A 22,427-nucleotide genomic window follows, 5' to 3' on the forward strand; every position below is an offset into this window, starting at 1 on the left:
AGTTTATTTGAGTGCTGTTCGCTCGAGTGTGAGACGCGACGATCGAGATATCAGTTTCTCCACCACCAACCAACAGGAAGGTTTGGTTGGCTTGATCAAAGATGAGTGCCGTGTTTGGATCTTCCAGACGCCAATTGGCAAGAATAAGATGTCTTAAACAGTCCGTTAAATGTCTAAAGGATAGTGAACCTTTACCAGAGGCGCTTTGCTATGTGCCAGGTTGTTTGGAATATAAATACCCAAACGCGAGTGATTCGAACGGTCGGGTTACCGTTTACAGCAAAACAGACAGGAAATCAAAATGTGGCGAAATCGTATTTTCTAGAGAAACCACTATCTTTGCCAGTGGTGAAGAATCCTGCAATTCAGACGGACTGTGGATAAGACTTACAAATGTACGAAATATAAGAGTGTATTTTTATTGCCTTTGATAAAAATTTCGGTTTTAAATACTGCAATGTGTCTCGTTGGCCACCCTACTACTTTAGTACTACTAGGGCCGGCCTAGCTTGGCCTAGCCTAGGCCTACCTGCCTAGGTCCTAGGCCTAGCCTACACTAGGGCCTACTTAGGTCCTAGTCTAGACCTGCTCTAGCTAGGCATAGGCCTACTAGTACTTTAGGCCTAGGTCTAGCCTAGCGCCGGTAGCAGGTCAAAACAGCAAAAAACCAAAACGGCAATGACCAAAACGGCAATGAATGCCCTAGGAATCCTAGGCCTACTGTACCATCCAAAACTAGGCCTATGAAAGAAGCTAAATACCACTGTATAGATTGGGGATTCAAACATTACAAATAGGCCTAAGTCGTAATTTCCATATCATATCGGTGACTGACTCGGGCAGAACCCTTATAATTTCACACTAGCACTTAAAAAAATATTAGGGAATCAGAATTTTGAACAATTTCAGGTTTTTGCATTTGAAGAACATTTCTATAAAATATCAATTTATTTATTTTTTATTTACAATTTATTTAACCAAAATAAAATGACATTCAATGAAGAAAGCAACTACAAAGAGGTAATAAACTTTAATAACTACATTGTTATTAACCGTGGTCCTGGACTAAGTCTAACTGAAAAGTATATTAAAATTATTTTAAAATTAAAAATCCTAATAATTAAAGTATTGACTTTGGAATCTGTTTTCTCAAAACCTACATGGCTGATATTCAATAAATTAAATATTCTTAACTTGGCTAAATACTCAACCAATTTCCATCAAATAAACACTGTGAAGTCTTAAATTATTCATACAGAATCTAAAATTACCAAAAACTTAATTTTGAATATTTCTGACAAATGGCAGGTTTTTCCAGAGCTTACATTTAACATTTACTGTATCATATATTTCATTTATTATTGACTTTTTTCTACCAGATCTACTAAATATCTGTATGAACTTGATTGTAAACAGAATGTTAATTCCTATGTATATGATTTCCTCATAGCTTTCAATATTCTGTTTTTTCTTATTGAACAGATTACTGTACATTTTCCCTAATGAATCTATGGCTTGTTCTTGAATTCATGTAATTAGGGCTAAATGTGATATTTATTATTTTATTGGAGACAGAAATTCATTTCCTCTGGATTTCTTTTGTGTCATTTATTTATTTATAGACCATTTTTAACCAATTGTTACTTGGTTATTTTGTTAACCTAGGTAATAATAACAATCCAGTCCCGGTCTCCCCATTTTTCACATTTTTTTTTGCTTTTGTTATTTTTGCTGTATAAATAATGTAGTGAAAGAGATTGAATATAGTTCATATTTAGTACACCACACTATTATTGTTAGATTTCATGAAGAAATTCCTTTGAATGACTTGCCATTTTTGTATGGGAAACCAGATGAAACTATTTACTATTTTCTGAAAAATTTTTCTCTGTTGTTATGACCCAAGGAGATTGTTACAAATTTTTCTTTTGCCTTTGAATATATATATTTTATATAATGTGAATTTGCTGATGGCAAACTTGTTTGTATATTTTTTAAATGATGGTAGGGTTTATAATATTATGGATATATGTAATTTGGGTGCATATACACTAGCTTTTTGACCATTGGCAAACCATTTCTTGGTACTTCAGAATAAACCAAACTATATTAACTTGAAATAAGATGGATTCATTACTTATTAATTACTTATAATTACATGATATAACCATATATTTTGTACAATAATTGTTGTTACTGAATTGTATTTTTGATACCTATTTATGTTTTGTTTCTTCTTAATGTTATTTTCAATATGTTAGGTTTCATTCTTCACTCCTGAAGATGAATTGAATAGACGTTTCCGCTATTAGTATTAGCCTGTCCCTTGTTGTTAATGTTCCACAAAACAGTAACGCAAACATGTGCGTTTGTTGGACAACACGCGTACTTGTTAGGCATGCACATATTTCTAGCCCTGGGTCTGATTGGTCAGTTGTTAAGTTTGATTGGCACTCTCGAGAAAGGTCATGTGGATGACCTTGGTGTGCTTTAAGCTTTGTCGCAGCAGGGTTTTTGTTTTTTGTTTTAAAAAACGACTCCACTCCCTGAGCCCAAAAAAATAGAATTATTTTATTAATGTATTATTACTGTTATTGGCAAGTTATGTTTGTTGGATGTGATCGAAAAAGAAAAAAAGTTACCTGAACTAGTGTTAGGTTCCATGATAATTGGATATAGGCGAGATCTAATAATAATATGTCGTTCTTATATAGCGCTTAATGCCTTAACAAAGCCTCTAAGCGCTTCACATTATTACCCCGGTCATTGGATCAAACACATATGAAACACATTGAACACTAAATGAAATTATTAAATTATATCTCCATAATATTGCGGCTAGTAATCAGTGCAGTGTTGGAACCTACCAGGAACCCACTTGTACTCCTGGGTGGAGAGAGGTAACCATAGATAAAGTGCCTTGCCCAAGGACACAAGCGATTTGCACAGCGAGAGTTTCGAACCCCCGACCTCGAGGTTGGGAGTCCCAAGCAACAACCAATGCGCCAACCACTTCTACAAAAAATCTCCTCTGCCAAGAAGATTATGTATTCATCACCCTGTCTGATATCAGGATTGCACTCACTAAAGAATGGATCATAAAATTTAGTGGACTGGTTCATGAAAATCAGAAAAAGATGACTAACTTTTGGTAAGAAAAGGTCAATGGTCAAGGTCACATGAGTTTGATCTCTCCCCACCAATGGTATCACCATTTTTTCAGGCGCAGGGTGTAGGTATGCACACTATGGTGTATATTGCTCTAAATAAATTGATGTTTTTTTTTTTTTTCTCAGAAATCATTTAGGGAACATATTAAAGGAAAAGAGAACGTGAAAGAAGGATGGATTCTTCTGTATGAATTGAAAGCTGGTGCCGAGATGGCAAACGTCCTATTACCTGTCGTGCCAGAGAATTCGACAGCTGCCGAGCAGAGAGTGAAAGGGAAGCAAGTTCATCCACTTTGCAGGTAAGAGATTTAAAGGTTTAAATAAAAGCAAGAATCGGGTAGGAAAATATTGTTATGATTAAAAAAAAAGGAATGTTCGACAAGAAACTTCGGAATGGTTACAGATTTTTGAATATTAAAAACTGCGGGAAAAGGGGTGTAACCACCTCTTTGTCACCTTTTCTCCCAATTAGCAGGTGGGTGGGGGGGGGGTGGTGGGGAGTGACAGGGGAAGCACACCACCTAGATACACCACTGTTTACAACTAAATTGTTGGCAGCTAGTTGCATGCTGTAACAGTTTTTTATTAAAATGAATAATTTTTTTCTACAGCTGGGAGCAAATCTTGGAATATACTTACAGTTTAAAAGTAGGCACACCACCAGTCATCGTTGAAGCTGATTCAGCAGCCGTCGAACGATTGTGCAGAGCCCCGCAGAATTGGACGATAGAAAACGACGAGGAACTTGCGAAATTCCTTGCAGAACACATGGAAACCCACAATGAAAAACTTGGCAGTGTCAAGCAGTTTGTGGAGTCTGTTGATGTTTCATCAACATGTGTAAGTCTAAAAAAAATACTATCTACTGATTTTAATTATTTTGATGTGTGTGTTTTACCCTACCTGATGTGTTATCGTACTGAATAATCAGTACATTCCCAGACACTTGCGAAAAAAAGTCTTGCATTGCAGTACCCACTGCTACATGGGAATCGGATATCTACACTAGATGCAAGCTCAGTGGTCTAGTGGTTGAGATACCAGGCTAATTGTCTGGAGGTTTCGGGTTCTATTACCACCCAAATCGCTCGCAAAGATTTTTTTTCGCAAGTATTTGTTGAATTTGCCTAGTATTTAGTACTGTATGATAACACATCAGGTAGGGCAAACATAACTCCTATGACTTTAATTAATTATAATATTATTCATCTCTCAAGTGATAGGGATATTTGAATATTTTTAAAATATAATAATATATACTTATAATATATTGCCAATACTGCATTTTAACAATTTGTATTCGCTATTTATGTTCTTCTTGTATGTTGCATCTTTACTTCAGAAATGTTATGGTACTGATAAATAGTTTTCTGTAGTTTCAGTATTAAATATTATTAATTTAATTGTCTGTACCTTACTTCAACATTTATTTTTTAACTATTGTGATCTTTGCTGTTAATTGTAATGGAAATATTTTCTTTTCCTAATTTTCAATTAAAGCATACTAATATAATACCTAAACATACAAAGTGCAATTTTAATATTGATTTTTTTCCTCATTTGAAAAAAAAATATTGTTTATTATGGTAGTCCAGTACACATCTTGAATTGATACCAGAATTAATTAATTTATTTATTTCGGTATTAAAAAAACAACAACAACTGCAAAGCATTTGCACAAAGCTAAAATGTTTGCATAACAATAGGCCTGACTGTTTATAGAATATAAACAAGGATCCCCAAACAGAATAAAATAAGCAAAATGACAAACCTAACTGAAATACACATTAAGAATTTAAGTATATAAGAATATGAAGATACTAAAGGGATGGATAGAAATCTATTACAACATTATCAATCTTTGTTTCATTGAAGAGGTTTTTGCAGCATATTTTCATGAGACGTAATAATTCCATCTAATTACCACCTCAGAGCATTTATTGTCTGTCTCTTATACACATCTAGATGTGTATAAGAGACAGCTTCTGTATGAATTGAAAGCTGGTGCCGAGATGGCAAACGTCCTATTACCTGTCGTGCCAGAGAATTCGACAGCTGCCGAGCAGAGAGTGAAAGGGAAGCAAGTTCATCCACTTTGCAGGTAAGAGATTTAAAGGTTTAAATAAAAGCAAGAATCGGGTAGGAAAATATTGTTATGATTAAAAAAAAAGGAATGTTCGACAAGAAACTTCGGAATGGTTACAGATTTTTGAATATTAAAAACTGCGGGAAAAGGGGTGTAACCACCTCTTTGTCACCTTTTCTCCCAATTAGCAGGTGGGTGGGGGGGGGGTGGTGGGGAGTGACAGGGGAAGCACACCACCTAGATACACCACTGTTTACAACTAAATTGTTGGCAGCTAGTTGCATGCTGTAACAGTTTTTTATTAAAAAATATACTCAAATAAATGCGCATTAATTTCACTGAAAATGTTGAACTGCAACACATAATTACCTTCAAAATGTGTTATTGTGTAATCATAAAGACTTATTGATCACAACCAGGTTTGAAATTGAATCGGGGGTGCACACTTCCCCCCCCCCTTCGCGTTCTTTTGCCTTTGTTTCTTGTGGCTTCAAAAGCGCCTTGGGACGGTTTTCTGTGGAAGGCGCTATATAAATATACGACCATTGACCATTGAAAATTGTAGTCCTACTGGAGTACAACATTAATAGAATGTGTTTAGAATGATTTTTCTTCCATTAGTTTTGTTTACTGTCATTTAAGGAGAATTTATTTGAGAAAAAAAAATAAACCTCCTGGGGCATTTATTCGAGGGAGGCATTTATTCCAAATGAGGATCACTGGAAGGGGGCTTTTATTCAAAGCGGGCATTTATTTCAATACATATGGTACGTTAAATACCTAATTATCCAAACTGCTTCCTTGGTCTACATGCACTACAGAGTACAGTAAAAGCAGAGAACTATGAAATAATTACATAATTCATTGATCAGAAAACATAATTATAAATCACAACTATTTCAAGGATTAATTAACATACTTTACTCAATTATACACATCTATTTTGGTCTTTAATATTTTTAGGAAATTCAATACCTACCTCAATTATTATTACTATAATGTATTAATAAAAACCCTAAATTAAAAAATAAAATCAATGTAAATTTCTGTGTAAGTAAAATACTGAATGCAAAGGTTTTTTTTTTTTTAATGCATGTGACAGGTATTGATAATGATATGAACATGAAGTCAGCATCATTGAATTGTTATTTCAGTAAATATAAATTATGTATGCCTCGACAATACATGCAACGTTAATAAGCCAATATTGCAAAATATAAATACAGGTTGTTGTAGTTTAGACAACTAAGGAGATGGGGGGTTGGTGGTGGTAGACATATTAAGGGTGGGTGGGTGATGACATTGGTAAATTATAAATAACAAGATTTTATTTTAAAGGATGGCCAAGGAGTGGGTGGAAAGCCATGGAATTAACTCTACTGTACTGTAGACTGGGTGGACAGCTTCAAGGCTCTATGACCCCACCCACCATAACTACATCCCTCATTACATTATAAATATAAGTATCATAATTTTGTATTATTATTGTATAAAAGGAAGAAGATGATGCATCTTGTTTAACTGATGGTGATACATCTACGTACTGGGAAAGTGACGGTTCACAAGGCCAGCACTGGATGAGGCTCCATATGAAGAAAGGAACAATAATTAAGTAAGTCTGTAGTGAAAAAGCTCTTTAGTGGAACTGCACCTATGCATTCTGACCCCAGCATTCTGGGTTCAAATTAGGCAAACTTCATTTATAATAATAAGACCAGGATCATTGTTGACACTGCAACAGTTCCAAGTTCATGTTTCACTGTATTTGTCAAGTATTCAGATATGATACATTGTTTACACAGTATAGTGATGTTATATGAAGAATAATTTTTTGTGGTCTGTACATTCGGTAGTTAACAGGAAAGTCATCGCCAAACTTGACCTTACCGTTTTTTGTTTTTTTATGGTATGGCAAATCAAGAGAAACTGTTTTAAAAATCATTTTTAAGTGTCTTAATTTGACAATGGAAAGTTTAATTCAATGCACGAAACAGCGAAATTAGGCAAAATTATAATGTCTAGTAATAATTTTTTTTTTTTTACTTTTTTTTTAACTTGGAATTCCAGACTTTTGTTGATATTTGATTTCATGTCAATTTGATTGGTTGATTAATTTTAATTAATCTAATTGATTGGTTGATTAATTTTAATTGATCTAATTTGATTGGGTGATTGATATTTTCCTAGGCGACTTTACATAGCAGTTGATGGACAGGATGATAATTATATGCCAAGTCATGTGATAGTGATGGCCGGACAAGATGGATCAAACCTTAAAAAAATCAATGATTGTAACATTGATGTGTAAGTACATTAATTACTCTATGCCCATATATGGTCATGTTGTGATGTAATATGTCATCATGACGATATTAAGACTCAAGAGCATTTCACACGCTTTTTTCAAATAGAATTTAATAGTCTGAACCAGGGGTTTAGCCAGAAAAAGAAATAGGCCGTCCAAAATGGAAGCCAGTGGGCATTGAGCCGATGGGCGGGCCACGCCCATCTTTGGGAATCCCCACCAAATATTGGTACGAAAACAACATACATTCAATCAATAAATGTTGTTTTTATCAAACGTAAATATTATTTAGCTTTAGTTTAATGCAACATTCGATAGATTTGATTAATCTAAAGGATTTGCTAAATGTAGACCAGGCCAAATTAGGCTAGGCCAAGCTGATTAGGCCAAGCCGTCCAAGCCATCACGGTAAAAGTGGCTATCCTAAATAATTGTAGGCCGTCCAAAAGACAGCCGGACGGCTCGCTGGCTGAGCCTATGGTCTGGACTGAGTTACTTACATGTTTTAGATTTGCAATGCAAATGACTGTGCACCTTAAACCTAGTGGTGTTCAAGTAGTAAAGTAGCCATCTTCATACCATGTTGACTGCCTTGTGAAAAATAGTGCCATTCTGTCGTTTGCACCATATTGTGTCCCAAGAGAATGTACTGGGTCATTCCGGCTCAAATCAGCTAGTCCTGTAAAAATATTCTAAAAATACCTTGATATGTCAAAAGAAAGAATCCAAAATTTCAGCTCCAATTTCCAAGCGGTTTTTATGTTATGACCTTTTCAAATTTAGGTACCACGCCCCTTTTTTGATGCCGGTAATGTCTCCTTTAACTTTTTACTGTTTTTACAAAGTTATATTTCCTGAAATAACAAAGATAAAAGTTTAAAATTGTTATATAGACTGAAAATTTGGCCCCTCTTTTTAGAAATACCATTCATATTTGGGTAGCATATTTTATTAGAATGTTATATGCCCCCAAAATTCTCCGAAGCATTTGTGCGAAAATAGATTTTCACCTTTTCGGAGGGCCATATTTTATCAGTCTTAACAGATTTTTGTCGAAGAAAATGTAGTAGTGTGGACTGTAGCTTTAAAATGCTAATGGCGATCACACTCTCGCCTACACCGTAGCTACTTTGAAATTTTGTGCCGGTTTTAATGTTCACCTTATTAATTCTACAGTCTTGCATTTAATCATTATGTATAATTACATGTATTATTATGCGTATTTTTCTCTCCTTCAGTAATTACACTGGTGACTATTGTATCCTGGAGGATATGACTCAGCATTATAAGGTCATTGAGGTTCGAATCAAGGAGTGCAAAGGTCAGTGTGAATCTCTGAATGGTCATGGTTACTATTATTTTTATAGTGATTATTCTACTTAAATATACTTACTGTCAAAGCCCATGCTCTACTTTGACAATGCTGATTTAAATATGAACCTATTTGTAGCTCTTGAAATTTGCCAGCAGGTAAACCAACTAGTCTGACCAGGGGGCCTTGTCTGAACCAAGGGGTTGAATGGGGGGAGATTTTATGGTTTAGAATGGTGAAATTTTTCTTGTCCACAATATTGTATGGAAGAAAAAATTGAACAGGAAAAGAATTAATTATGAATTAAGAATGTTAACAATTAGCCTTTCATATATAGGCAAATTTATGTTTTTATTCCAGTGACTTTAATTAAATGTTACCTGATAACAGAGGGATCCGTGTTTCTCTGAAGGTGGTCCATGCTTATCTGACTCAACTGGCACTACCACTAACACCAAAAAAATGACCACCTAGAAATCCATTTGTTTTAATTTCATCCTCTTTCCACTCCTTTTAAATGATGGCAAGGGACTTATTTTGTGAAGCATTTTCAATGAAATTAGCAAATTAGGCATCTTTTATTTTTTTATCATAGTTTTTAATTATCTGAAGTTTAAATAAAATTAATCACTGGTATTATTTTCATGGTGACTTTTTTTTCCTTTTGATGGTAGATGGTGGGATTGATACCAGAATACATGGTATTAAAATCAAGTCAACAAAAGAAAAAGACCTCGGTTTAAATAAAGATTTGTTTAAGAATTCAGAGCTAGTGAGGTACGTAATCACAAGTTTATTGATTGATCTGTGTTTATGTAAACAATAAGGCCAACTAAGACAGCGTTTTATGACGCTGCTGACACCATTTGTTATCGTGTCGTGTATGTGTGAGTTATTATTCTGACGACAACCTCAAGACTGCAATGCAATGCTGTCTAATTTAGCCTTCATATAAAAAAATTTTTAATTATTGGCATTTAGTCGTTGTATGACGCAAGGTAAGAATACAAGAAACTAACTTGAATAGATGTAATATAATTTATTTCCAGTGAAAAATGCTTATTGTAAGCAGTAAAAACACTTGGCTATCGATGAAGTCAAACAAGATAAAATATTGCAAAGTACTGTTGAGGTAGAAATCTAAATGTAAGAAGTGAATAGCAATAGGAGTACTGTGTTATATTGGGGTAGCATTCCTTACTATATTTGGGATGATACAAAAGATGTGGTAATACTTGACCAATAAGAATTAAGGATGATTGCATGATGTCATTGTTTTAGTTAATAAAAGTGGGAATAAGTTTACCATGGTACATTCCTGACTTTTTAAGTTTCTGGTACCATAAGCAGTGTTTTCCCAACTGAAAAATTTTTACTGGTAAATTTGTCCATAAAAAATTGCAATGCGCACAATGTGAGGTAGGTTACCTCTTTTTAGTTGGGTTAAATGACTTGAAGACACAACAACACATATTCATAGTGTAGATATAGACTGGAATGATGTTAATTTAGTAAGAGGGCCAGCCTGGACTACCTAAGCCTAATCAATAGTTTTTTTTATTTTACAAACTCAAAATTTTTACTGGTTGGTTGGTTATTTTTACCGGTAAAATTGACGGCTAAAACGGCTTCGGGAGAACACTGATAAGGTAACAGGTTGCTGTCCTTAGTTGACCTTATGCTGAATATAGTAATAATATACATAGAGTAAGGTTTACAAATGAAATATAAAAGATTTTGTACAAATTCAATATTGCAGTTTAAATACAAATAGTAGAGACGCTGCAGGCACACAAAATGTTTAAATATAATTTGTTTTTTACTTTCTAAGGAGATAAGGTAAAGGTCAAGGTTTAAACCTGAAGCTCTAGGCTTACAGGCTGAAGTGCCCATCTCTCTTTCTTTGGCATTTGGGCCAGACTGCAAAGCTGTGTGGGGGCGGGGGGCCCCTTGCCACACCTACGCGCTGTAGTCTGTTTTACCTTCCCAGCATATGTCGGTACCCATTTATTTATGGAGAGATACAAACACAGATGAATTGTCTTCCCTAAGGGCACAAGCAACTTACACAGCGCAGGTTTACGAACCCCCAACCTCAAGGTTGAGAATCCGAGCCACAACCATTTTTCCAAATACCTTAACCTTTTTCCATATGAACAAATTCTTAATTTTTGGCTCACAAATGTTTATAATTTGTTTTTTAACTTCCTAAGGAGGTAAAGGTATATTTCTTGGTGAAGGTGTACATAATCTGAGTAAAAGGCATTATGCATTATTAAGCCGGGTACTCAATGCGTCGTACGACCTTCGTACAACCGTTATGAATCCAACTCGGTGGCTGTCTGAACAGATCATCATTAAAAACAATCCATTGAGTGAGCGCATTGCGGTGTTGCGTTTCACCACAGAGTCATGTTGGTCGATGACCATTGGGGGCAGTGAATATCCGGGTGTAGGCATGACAAAAATAGATAGATTATCTAGAACTTGGGCTGCTGACAGCTAGATAAATCAAAATACTTAGCAGGTGGCTTGTCTCTATTTGAGCAAATGTGGTTGGTACATAATGTTCTGTACTGGCATTATATGTAAATACGAAGTACATTGCAACATAGAACAGGATACAAACAGTTGTGCGTTGTCTTCTTTCATTAATTTCAAATATATTTTCCTGAGAAATTCAAAGGGTAATTAAATATGATAATTATTCCTGGTAGTCAATCTATGTAATCTGACCACATATTTGTTATTCATTGAATGTAGTATGTTTACATTTGATTACTAATGTTAAAGTAATACTGTACGTCATTATTCTCAAGGGTGGTGTTATATTTAAACTGTAAAATCTTCTAGTAGAAGTGGTTAAATAAAAGCAATTATTAACACTCTGCCCGCCAAACACGGATATCTCCGTGTTTGGTAATGTTATGTTTGACCGCCAAACATGGAGATCCCTGTGTTTAAGGTTTTTTTTTGGAATCCGATAGATGGGGTAATTACCGACATGTACTAACAATTTGAACACTATATTCAGTCTGGACTGAATATAGTATAGTATTTCACTATTTGTTTGTTTACATTGAGCATAGCGGTATTGTACAAAATCACGATTATCTCAGCTTCGTTGTGCAAAATTGCTTAAATCTCCAAAAGTGAGTCATTTTCATTTTACAGTTACGGGTCACAGATTGTGATTAAAATAAAGTATTTGGTGCCATTGTAAAGCTAAGATAGTTCTTGTAGTATACATTACATGTCAATCTGATCACATATACACACAGTTAAAATTTGCTAAAATGTCTGGCGATGGCAGATACTATTTTTTCAAACCCCTGGCGGTCAGAGTGTTAATCAATTCATTGGTTAATTGATGAATTTTATACCTAATAATGATACTGCATATTACAATATTAGCCCAAGTGTCATACTGTAGTATATATTTCACTTGATCGTTGTTATTCCACAGATATCCACGGCTAGAATCTGTTGATAAAGATGTGTTGTACAGGAGAGCTATCACCATGCAAAGGTAGGCAAACAATATAGTTTACCTTCATGATAACAACAGTTTGTAACGAGTTGGGGAGAAACCGCCGAAATCGTAAACTGTGAACACTGGTTTCTCCAATACTGTTCTTTTAATACTAGTATGTTGAAACTCTAGTAGCTTCATAAAATGTCAAATTTAAATTCTGTTACCATTTTATAACTTTTATTCTACTGTACTAACCCTGTATTAATAACTAAAAACTAATTTTTGCTTTTTGCGAAGAGTGACTTGCCTGGCTTGTTTTTTGCCATATACACGGAAGTACACCATGATACGCTTAATTCTCTCATTAATTAGCCTGATATATTGATTGATTTTGTTTCTTCTTCTTTTAAAGGTTTATTAAATTATTTGATAGTGTTATACAATACATTATCCCATCCTGGCAATATTCTATAGGATCGTTTGGCGAATTAAATGCAGTACGACAGATTTTAGTGTTATCCAAAAAACGATCTTCTCTAATACAACGCTTGCTGAAGCAGTCAGAAACAAGGTGAATATTGATTTACTATTGAATAATTATATTATTTTTAATTATTTAATTAATGTTATGTAAATTCAAGATTGATCTTTGTTATGTGATTATAGTGGTTCTAGATGCCTGCTGTTGATACAACAGTAGAAGCAGTAAAAGATTTCGTTGGATTATCTCATGAGGGCGCTGTTCATAGAATGTTAATCCGGGCACTCATGACACTCGACGGTCATCTGATGCTTACAGGATGTGGAGTTGGATTGATTGGCTTATTGTTGTACGGCCGTCTATGACGCAGTAAATGCCGGGCATTACCGTAATGCACTAGAATATTAAAGATTCAAGATCTTTTGTTGGTCCATATGTAATAAAATACACAGAAAATTGTTTGTTTTAATTTAAATATCTAATTTTTCTGTGTCAGAACATATTTAACCGAGTTATATTTGTGACAGTTATGCATTACTTTATATAATTCATAAAGTGAAATATTTAAAAATAAAATTTATGTAACTAAAATATTTGAATATTTCAGCAAACCCTCATCGATGCCAAAATTGTACATAAATAGGAGAGCGGCGTCTGAACACAAGTCGGACCCTAGCAAAGACCCAGAGTGCAAAAGCACTGTCTTCTCGCAGGTAAGATTTCAGCTTTATTATTGGAGCTGTAGCTTGGTGATTTATATGTGCTTGCCTTCTAATACCAGGGTACTGGGTTCAAATCCTTTTTTTTTTTCTTCATAACCAAACACATCTTTACTCACTAAAGCCCTTTTCAGGTGTATCTAATTTCTTTTGACAAAAACATGTGACATGCCCAAAAATGGTGATGATGACATCACATCATGAACATATTATAGCACAGGTGGGCAGAGTGCAGCCCATGGGCCACATGCAGCCCAACGGTGATTTGTTGCGGCCCATGAAAATAAATTAAAACCCCATGCATGGCATCTGCCAACCATTTTTGGCTAGAAAACCCCTTGTTTTTTATGACCACACCATTAATCTGTAAAAGTGTTATTGGAACTGAGTTGATGAAAACAGTAAAAACCGAAAGGTCCACTGATTATTCTCAGATAAGATAGTATAATACATACTCCAAGTATCGAAATGCACGCCATCGTGTCGGAATTCAATATTTCAACATTAATTATGTCATCGTCAGGAATCATTCCTTATGATGATATAATTAATGTCGAAATATTGAATCCCGACACGATGGCGTGCATTTTGTTACTTGAAAGTATGTATTATACTATCTTATGAAAACAGTAGTATGAAAAAATTGCCCTCCGACCCAATTTTATTGCCCACCCATCTCTGATATATATATAGGCAAATCATGACTGTATATGGCCTTTTTTTTATCAAAGAAAATTTAATAGCCTGGGCAGAGCTTCACCCTCATAATGAAACTTAGTTTATGTAGACCAATTTTATCGTTCTCCATAAAGACAAGGGATCTTTTCAGATCTGTGGGATACCGCAAGCATTTATTATTGTTTTAATTTATCCTGTTATTGGCCTTTACACTGTTAAATGAAACGAAAAAAAAAAATGCTCTATTTTTCTTTGAATCTCGGTGTACTTTTTCTTGACCACATTATAAACAGTACTTCCTTTATTTAACCTTTTAAACTTCCTCATACACAAGTGTTTAAAACGATCTGGTAAACAAAAGTAAAATACATTTCCTTTACCAACATTATTCTATATAATTTCCTGAAGGAATATTTGATCTAGAAGCTATTTTCTGTAGGATAAACATAAATAATTACATACATTTATAGAAGTATTATATAAAAATTCACATTTCACATGCACAATGTTTAAATAGAAATATTGGTAGGACAAATAAAATAAATAAAAGTCCCTTGTGATAAAAAAGCTATGGTTATCTTATCATGCCTGTTCATAATAACTCCATTTAAATTTTAAATCTTTCGCAAATATTTTGTTAGCTGACAATTTGTTACTTGTAGTGGAAACAAAAACTTTGTCTCCCTTTTCACTAGTTATGTTTACAACGCTATTCATTTTTTCATTCATTCGTTCATTCATTCATACATTCATTCATACATATTCATTCATTCATTCCTTTTTTCATTCAATTTTTATTCTTTCTATCTTGTGTATAAATATTTTCTGGTAGATTTATGAAGGTTTAAAATCAGGAACGCGATCGAACACTCAGCTGGACTTTCGATGGCCTCAACGTTACGACCAGTGGTGGGAGTGCAAATTCTTGTCAGAAGGCATCATTGACCAAGGTATTGCTTCATAAACAGTACACTCAAATATCAATCTATAGTAATACTTTCAATTTTTGTAAAGGTAGGAGAATAACCCATAACTTGCAGTGTCATTGTGCTGAATTGCGTATGGGCGTGGTCCGTGACTACCTAAAAAGCCGTAAAGAAGCGCTTCACGGTAGCTACGTGGTCACATCATTACACAACGACAGGGTCTGAAATGAACCATAACATCGGGGTAACTCCCCTGCTCTTCTGAAAGATGCAATGGGCACACAAGCCAGATGTATACACTGGACCTCCATTTAAAGTCTGTATCCAAGAAGACTTGGTTCTACCAACCGAACCATAGGCAAGGTGTGTTAAGGCTATAGCTAGCGGCGCCTCTGTCTTACCGCTCGGCCATTCGACTTGCATATGTTTTGATTTTATAAACAAACATGATTTAAAAAAAAAAAGTAAACATGCCTGTTTTATTTCTAAAAGATTTTAATTTATCAATTTTATTTCAATAATAATTGTTGAAGGACAGATTGTCTTTAAAAAAAATTTTTTAAATATTATAATACTAATAATACTATTAGTGGTATTGATAATCATCGCAATAATATTATGGTTTAATGAGATAGCACCAGTCTTTGAATTTTAAGGACCGGGTCTAAATCCAGTATTGGTTACATTGCTTAGTAATAATAATATGTAAGTTTTTTATATAGCTCTCTACACAACTAAGTCTCAGAACACTTCTCCACATTATTGCTCCAGTAATTTTAACAATGCCTATGGAGGAAATTCTGCATGAAATAAATCAGCACATTTTGCACTCAAACCTCCTCGGATACCCACTTATACTCCTTGGTGGAAGCAATGCAGATAAAGTGTCTTGCTCAACGACACAAGCAAAATGCACAGGATGGATTGAAACTCCGACCTCGAGGTTGGGAAACCAAACCATTCCCGCTGTGCCAAAACCACTTCTACAGGTTTCTGATTTTAGTAAGATAATAACAAACACTGTAATAGTCATGTAATAGTAGTTCTCTGAAATGAGTATTGTGTGTTGATTATAAAGTTACATTTTACTTCACTAGGGGGTGGCTTCCGGGACAGTCTTTCGGACATATCAGAAGAATTATGCCCAACGGCTAACGACCAACCTGATCCGCTTCCCTTTTTTGTGCGCTCACCGAACCAGAAACACGAAGATCTGAACACGAACCGTGACGTCTTTGTACCGAATCCTGGTTGCAAGGAGTTTATCAAGTACGAGTGGATTGGAATGCTAATGGGAGGCTGTCTACGAAGTAAAGAGAACCTGGTAAGATGGCAAAAGTTAAAGTCCTGTCCCAGACTATCAAATTTTAAAAACATGTTACATGCCTAAATACGGTCATGATGACATCAAATCATGAAGATTGACTGTTCCATTCAACTCATGAAAATATTCTTCCCATTGCACTCATAAACATTCACTATTTCTATAACATCATAACAAATGGTTAATGTTTTCTAGGTACTTGCGTTACCATCATTTGTATGGAAACAATTAGCGGGAGAGTGCATCAGTTGGTCTCGGGACTTCACGACAGTCGACTCGGCTGCCGTTAAACTACTTGAGTTACTAGAAAGTATAGACCAGGAGACGTTCGATGAAAGCTTTGCTGACGACCTAACGTTTACCACAATGCTTAGTAACCAGACAGTAGCGATGTTGAAGGAAGATGGAGATAAAATCAAAGTGCAATACGAGCAACGGATGGAATTTTGCCGTCTGGTGCAAGAGAAGAGAATGAATGAATCTAAGCAACAGGTCCATAACTATTTATTATTACATCTTAATCATTAGAAGGATTGTATTTTCCCATGAAAAACAACATAAAATGTAATTTTTTTTTTAAATTGATTTGCTTATAAAAATTGTCAACTTCTATATCATTTATTTCATTTTTATTTCTTTATTTTTTTTGTTTATTCTTTGCTAGTTTCAAGTTTTTTTGCGACTCGGTCGCATTTTATCATTTGATATCATTTGAGTTGCGAATTTGAAGTGTAAAGAAATCTTAAACTACTTTAAACTACAGTTTGTGAGAAATAAATATATATGTGAAAAGAGATTTTTCAGTTGTTGCTTAAATGCAGGAACAGAATAATTATCATCATTGTCAGAATCTATTCACTCAAGTATTGCTGTACACACTTATCAAACCTTTGTTTAATAATTTTCATCTAGTGTATGATATACCTATATACTAATGGTTTATTAAAATATCATTATGCCAAGCCGTTTAGGTTGCCAAAGCCTGACTGAACCATTGAAAACCAAATAGAAGCCTAAAATACTATTCTATGATATATGGGGCTTACCTTGCCAAATCCAGTATCAGTGACCAACACAAGGAAATTCATTTTGTAATATATTCATATTTTAATTATTGAATTATTTTTTTGCCAGATTGCAGCTATTAAGCACGGTATTCTGCAAGTAATACCACAGGCTGTTCTTGATTTAATGACTTGGCAACAACTTGAAACGTCTATATGTGGCAACCCAGAAATTTCACTTGAAGCCTTGAAAAAAACTAGTGAGTGGGAAGCTTTGGATTTTTTTTGTAATGCGTTTTGCTATTTGAATTGAATTTATGGTTGGTGAATTAACAATGAGCGCAGGAGCTGCAGTTTGCCCTCTCAATCGTAAGGTTGGGGATTAGACCAATAATAGGACACTTTCAATTTGTGTGATGATGTAACTCTAGAATGGTTGCACTCATCCATGACTATCATACGCTATCTGCACAACATAGATGTGGGCCAAGATGCGTCCTAGAAACCATGCAACAACGTTCTCGCATGCGCAGTGATGTCATTTTGTTGTTGGTCCTAATGTCATGCAGCAAAAGCCCCCTAATGCCCTATCCAGACTATCAAAAGCATGTGATATGCCTAAATATGGCCATGATGACATCACATCATTACCATATAGGCAAATCATGCCTATATATGGGCATACAATATTTTTTTGCCAAATAAGATTTGGTAATCTGGACACTTTGCTGGCAGTTGATGTCAGTTTCATCAGGTGATTATTTTTTTCTTTTCTCCCTATTGAGTGTATTTTTTTTCTGGTTTTCTTGTAGCTTTTTATGAAGATATTGAACAGAATGACACGAGGGTGAAGTATTTATGGGAAGCAATGGCAAACTTTACAAATGGTAAGATAAATAACAAGATCAATGCTATTATTGAGTAATAATTAATTAATAATCTACTTTCCACACACTGTTTTTATATATTTGTCTTCTCCCCTTGTTTTTAATGTTCCTTCTTTTCCTTTCCTTTTCTTTGTAATCTGTTTGGACTTTGTTCCCCCATCCCCTCCTTGTCATTTACTTATGTTATCCTAGACAGTTTTTTTCTGTTTATTGAATATAAGTGATTTTAAGTAATATATATTACAAAACAACACAATTTAAAAAATTGATTAGAACCCTTTTGTATGAATTTATTGAAAACAAGGACAAAGTAAAAGTGTAGGGATGTATGTTTGTAGGATATTGCTTGGTATATCTATGTGTGTATGGATATAGCTGGGTGTGGGGTGTGACTAATTGTGTGAATAATCTATATAAACTAGCTTTTCTACCACCACTACTTATCACATAAGGAAGCTATTGTTATTTAAGTATTTTTATGCTTAAACTCATCTTTGTCTAATTACAGAGGATAGGAGTCGTTTTCTAAGATTTGTTACCGGGAGGCGCCGTTTACCTGCTCCTCTTTATATTGCTGCAGATCGGGGGTAAGTTACATTAGTTATAAGATAAATTAGCTCTTAAAATCTGATTAAGTGGCAGATTAAGTGGCAGATTGAAGAGGGCTGGGGGGGGGGGGGGCAGTCATCCCACTGCAAATAATAAACAAATTTTCATAAAAGGGACTAGGAAAAATAACTGTTTTATAGTAATTTTCTATATCTGTGATTGGAGTGGAAGACATCATTAAAAAGTTAGAAAAGTATTACACCTATATTCATCCATCTTTTTCAGTTGAAAATATAAATATTCTTATTCGTGTACTTGACAATGTGTTTCTTACCTATTCTGCATTAAAAAGTAATTTACTATGATGCCTTTTCCCCCCAAAGAACTGAGAAAACAGATTCATTGCCAGAATCATCTACCTGTTCAAATACACTTTTTCTACCATGTTACTCCAGGTAAATATTTATTCATTATTATTTTATTTTGATTCTTTCATTGCCAGGGGTTCCAAATTGGAATCCCTCATGCCTCGCCCGTCACCGCTGCTCACCAGCGAGGGCGTCGTATCACGTTTGTCGCTGCTGACCGACGAGGGCGTATCCCTGTATTGCAGTTTGGGTGCTACTTGGAGTTCTTTCTTTCCTTATTTTTCCAATTACATCTGTTCACTTGTTTCTTGCGCATAGAGACCCTAGTATTTTGCGTGGTTTACATTAGTACTAGTAGTGGCTTTATGGTTATGCTGCTTGCCTATAAGTCACAGTGTCCTGGGTTCGATTCCTGTAATATACCATCATTTTTTCAATTTTCATTGCTTGCAAAGCATAGATTTTTATCTGTTACTATATTTACCGTATGCTTGGTATTTTTTCCCCGTTTCTTTCTTATAGTGCCAAAGTAGCAGAAGAGAAATTGCGTTACGCAGCCTACAATTGCGTTGCCATAGATACTGACATGGGATCCTTGGTCGAATAAGAAAACAAATGGTGCTTCTACTTAAGATATGATTGGTGTATAGAAGGTTAAAGCCAAATCCACACTATCAGATTTTCTTGACTAAAATGCGGTTATATGCCCATATATAGTCATGATGCGGCTATATAGTGGTCACGATGTGAATGTGATGTCATCATGACCATATTTAGGCATGTCACATGTTTTTTTTGTCAAATAAAATTTGGTGTATGGACTCGGAATGTCTTCATATCAGTATTTGCTCTTCAATGAATTGAGTTGTAAAAATACTGGTTGTGGAAAGTTCCAATGCATTTTAATTCCAGGGCCGCCCCTTAAATCTGCCCCTGAACAATGTGTGCACAGATAACTAAAAATCATGTTCATGTTGGCTCTAGGAATGGTGTACTTTTACCTCTGAATATCTAAGGCTTGAAATATCCCATTTCAATGAACGACCCCCTCATCATTTTAAAGATTACACACTCAAGAATCTGAAAATACCTTGAATTTAAGTTTTTGCTAGAACTAAATCATTTTCCACAACATGCCTCAATTGGTTTTTTTTCAGTTACACCTAGTTATTGTAGTGCTATAGTATGTTTATGGTCACTTTAACATTTACTTTATTGAGGAATAGTATTCTGATGAATTGTTGAGTGCATCTCTCATACTACCAATACAAAATATGGAAGTGTATGCTTACATTTAATTCATTGAGGAATAGTATTGTGATCATTGTTGAGTGTATCCCTCATACTACCAAATATGGAAGTGCTCTTGCCAAAAAAGTAGTAGCAAAAATATAAATTCTGTGGTTGTAGATATAGATATATATATATATATATATATATACACACACAGCCAATCATTGTGCAGGATATTCAGCATCGATACCAAATTGTTTTGTTAATATTTTATCCATTGTTCTTGAATCTGTAATTTGCAACACTTAAAAATGGCAAACCAGGAGATGGAGTAATTAATGACAATAGTTTGAGAATTTGTGTTGTGCTTTTACAGAAGTGATACAACAATGCTTAAAACAACTTTGTTATAAATCTATCTAATAGAATAGCCTAAAAACAGCAGTATAAGAAAGCTTTACTCATGAAGTTTAAATTCATACAATTTTTGGTGGTGATGTTTGCGCTTTAAAAATCGTTATTATTATTATTATATCCATTAGAGCATTGTGGTGAAATACTTCCATAATATTTCAATCATATATAATTACTTTTACAATGTTCTGCTGACAATATATTCACAGATCTCAAATACAAGTTTTGTGATTCTTGTTAAATTCCAAAATTTGCTACACAATAATTAGCTAAGACCTAGTGGCCTCTATGGTTTGCTTCTAGCATGCTTTACTCACTTTGCTCTACTTTTTTCCAGGCTCAAGTTTTATAATTTATGAAAACAAACAGATAGCAAGCCTTAATGTGAAGAAATAGGATCCCCCAGAATAGATTATGATAATCAAAATTGTATACATTTAATCTCAATAAATATAATTGTGAAACATAGTTTAATATATTAATGCCTCTTATATTAATATTACATTAATCTTATTAAAACATCTCATAAATTTTATAGTCATCTTATATTATAATGGAACCTTTTATCAACTATAATAGTAATAATAATAATAATAGAGTGGCTATTGTTACACCAGTCTTAAACCATAATTCTGATTGGATGTTATTGAACTAATCCAATCCATGCATACAATAACATCCAGTCAAAATTGGGAATCGATTTACAACTGGTGTAAAATAGTCACTGCCATACTAATATAGAGTATACAATATGCCTTTGGGCCTTCAGGCAATTTTTTTTTGTACTTTACTGCTAATGTTCATATAATAGTCACCATTATTGCATAGAATCAAACTATAATTGCTTAATATTATATAATAGCAAAATATATTTGACCATCAGGGCTTTGATAACTAAATCTCTTTATATGACAATATTCCTCACCACTAATTTAACCCAGGATTATATATATGAAGGTGGTTGGCACCTTAACTATCATGGCACAACTTAACTCTATGAGATTTTCCCCTGATTAGTTTATGCCTAGGCCATCCTGTGAAATAGGTTTGTTTTCTAGGTCCCGTTTTCCCCCCAAAAAAATCTAATATTGCTGCAATACCTACTATACATGTATATTTAATGTTTTATTAATGAATAATTCTAATAGGTATCATTTGGTAATGTGAAATTATTTTATAAAGTTAAATTTGCAATAATTTTTATAAACACTTTCGTTTCTAATAAGGTAGTGGTTAATATTAGATGGTTGTTTTCAGTTAGTTGAAAGTTTTTTTTTTTTTACCTTAGCGTACCGTTATCTGCATCCTATGCAATAGCAAGATATGGTGTATGGGATATGTTTTGGGTGGGGTGGCTAGTGGGGGATGTGCGTACAAGTATTAAACAGTAATCTTATTAAACAAGCAAACTTTAAACAAAAAATAGTGCATGAATTTCAACATATAATTACTAGACACTGCATTTGACTTATTTATATTTAACGTTTTGTAAAGCT

The 22,427-nt window shown here is 34.3% G+C and overlaps 1 protein-coding gene across 1 annotated transcript; it reads left to right on the forward strand.

Moving 5' to 3' along the window:
* Window positions 1–34: 34 nt before the first annotated feature.
* Window positions 35–20,999, forward strand: LOC117100177 (E3 ubiquitin-protein ligase HECTD3-like). Its single transcript, XM_033239761.1, has 18 exons — window positions 35–395; window positions 3,297–3,469; window positions 3,782–4,010; window positions 6,753–6,868; window positions 7,444–7,560; window positions 8,800–8,882; window positions 9,548–9,650; window positions 12,340–12,402; window positions 12,761–12,919; window positions 13,437–13,542; window positions 15,059–15,176; window positions 16,250–16,476; window positions 16,672–16,968; window positions 17,611–17,740; window positions 18,293–18,367; window positions 18,876–18,954; window positions 19,300–19,371; window positions 19,807–20,999. The coding sequence occupies exons 1-18, from the start codon at window positions 102–104 to the stop codon at window positions 19,889–19,891; spliced, it is 2,526 nt and encodes an 841-aa protein (XP_033095652.1). The 5' UTR covers window positions 35–101; the 3' UTR covers window positions 19,892–20,999.
* The last annotated feature ends 1,428 nt before the right edge of the window (window positions 21,000–22,427 follow it).

The sequence above is a fragment of the Anneissia japonica genome, unplaced genomic scaffold, assembly GCF_011630105.1.
Source record: "Anneissia japonica isolate Jap-2015-1 unplaced genomic scaffold, ASM1163010v1 scaffold324_len738069_cov173, whole genome shotgun sequence".
Classification (NCBI taxonomy): Eukaryota; Metazoa; Echinodermata; class Crinoidea; order Comatulida; family Comatulidae; genus Anneissia; species Anneissia japonica.

Coding starts and splice junctions, on each gene's coding strand:
- LOC117100177 (XM_033239761.1), top strand. CDS start 102: ATGAGTGCCGTGTTTGGATCTTCCAGACGCCAATTGGCAAGAATAAGA. Junction 3,470..3,781: donor CAAGTTCATCCACTTTGCAG/GTAAGAGATTTA, acceptor TTTTTTCTACAG/CTGGGAGCAAATCTTGGAAT. Junction 18,955..19,299: donor TATATTGCTGCAGATCGGGG/GTAAGTTACATT, acceptor TTCCCCCCAAAG/AACTGAGAAAACAGATTCAT.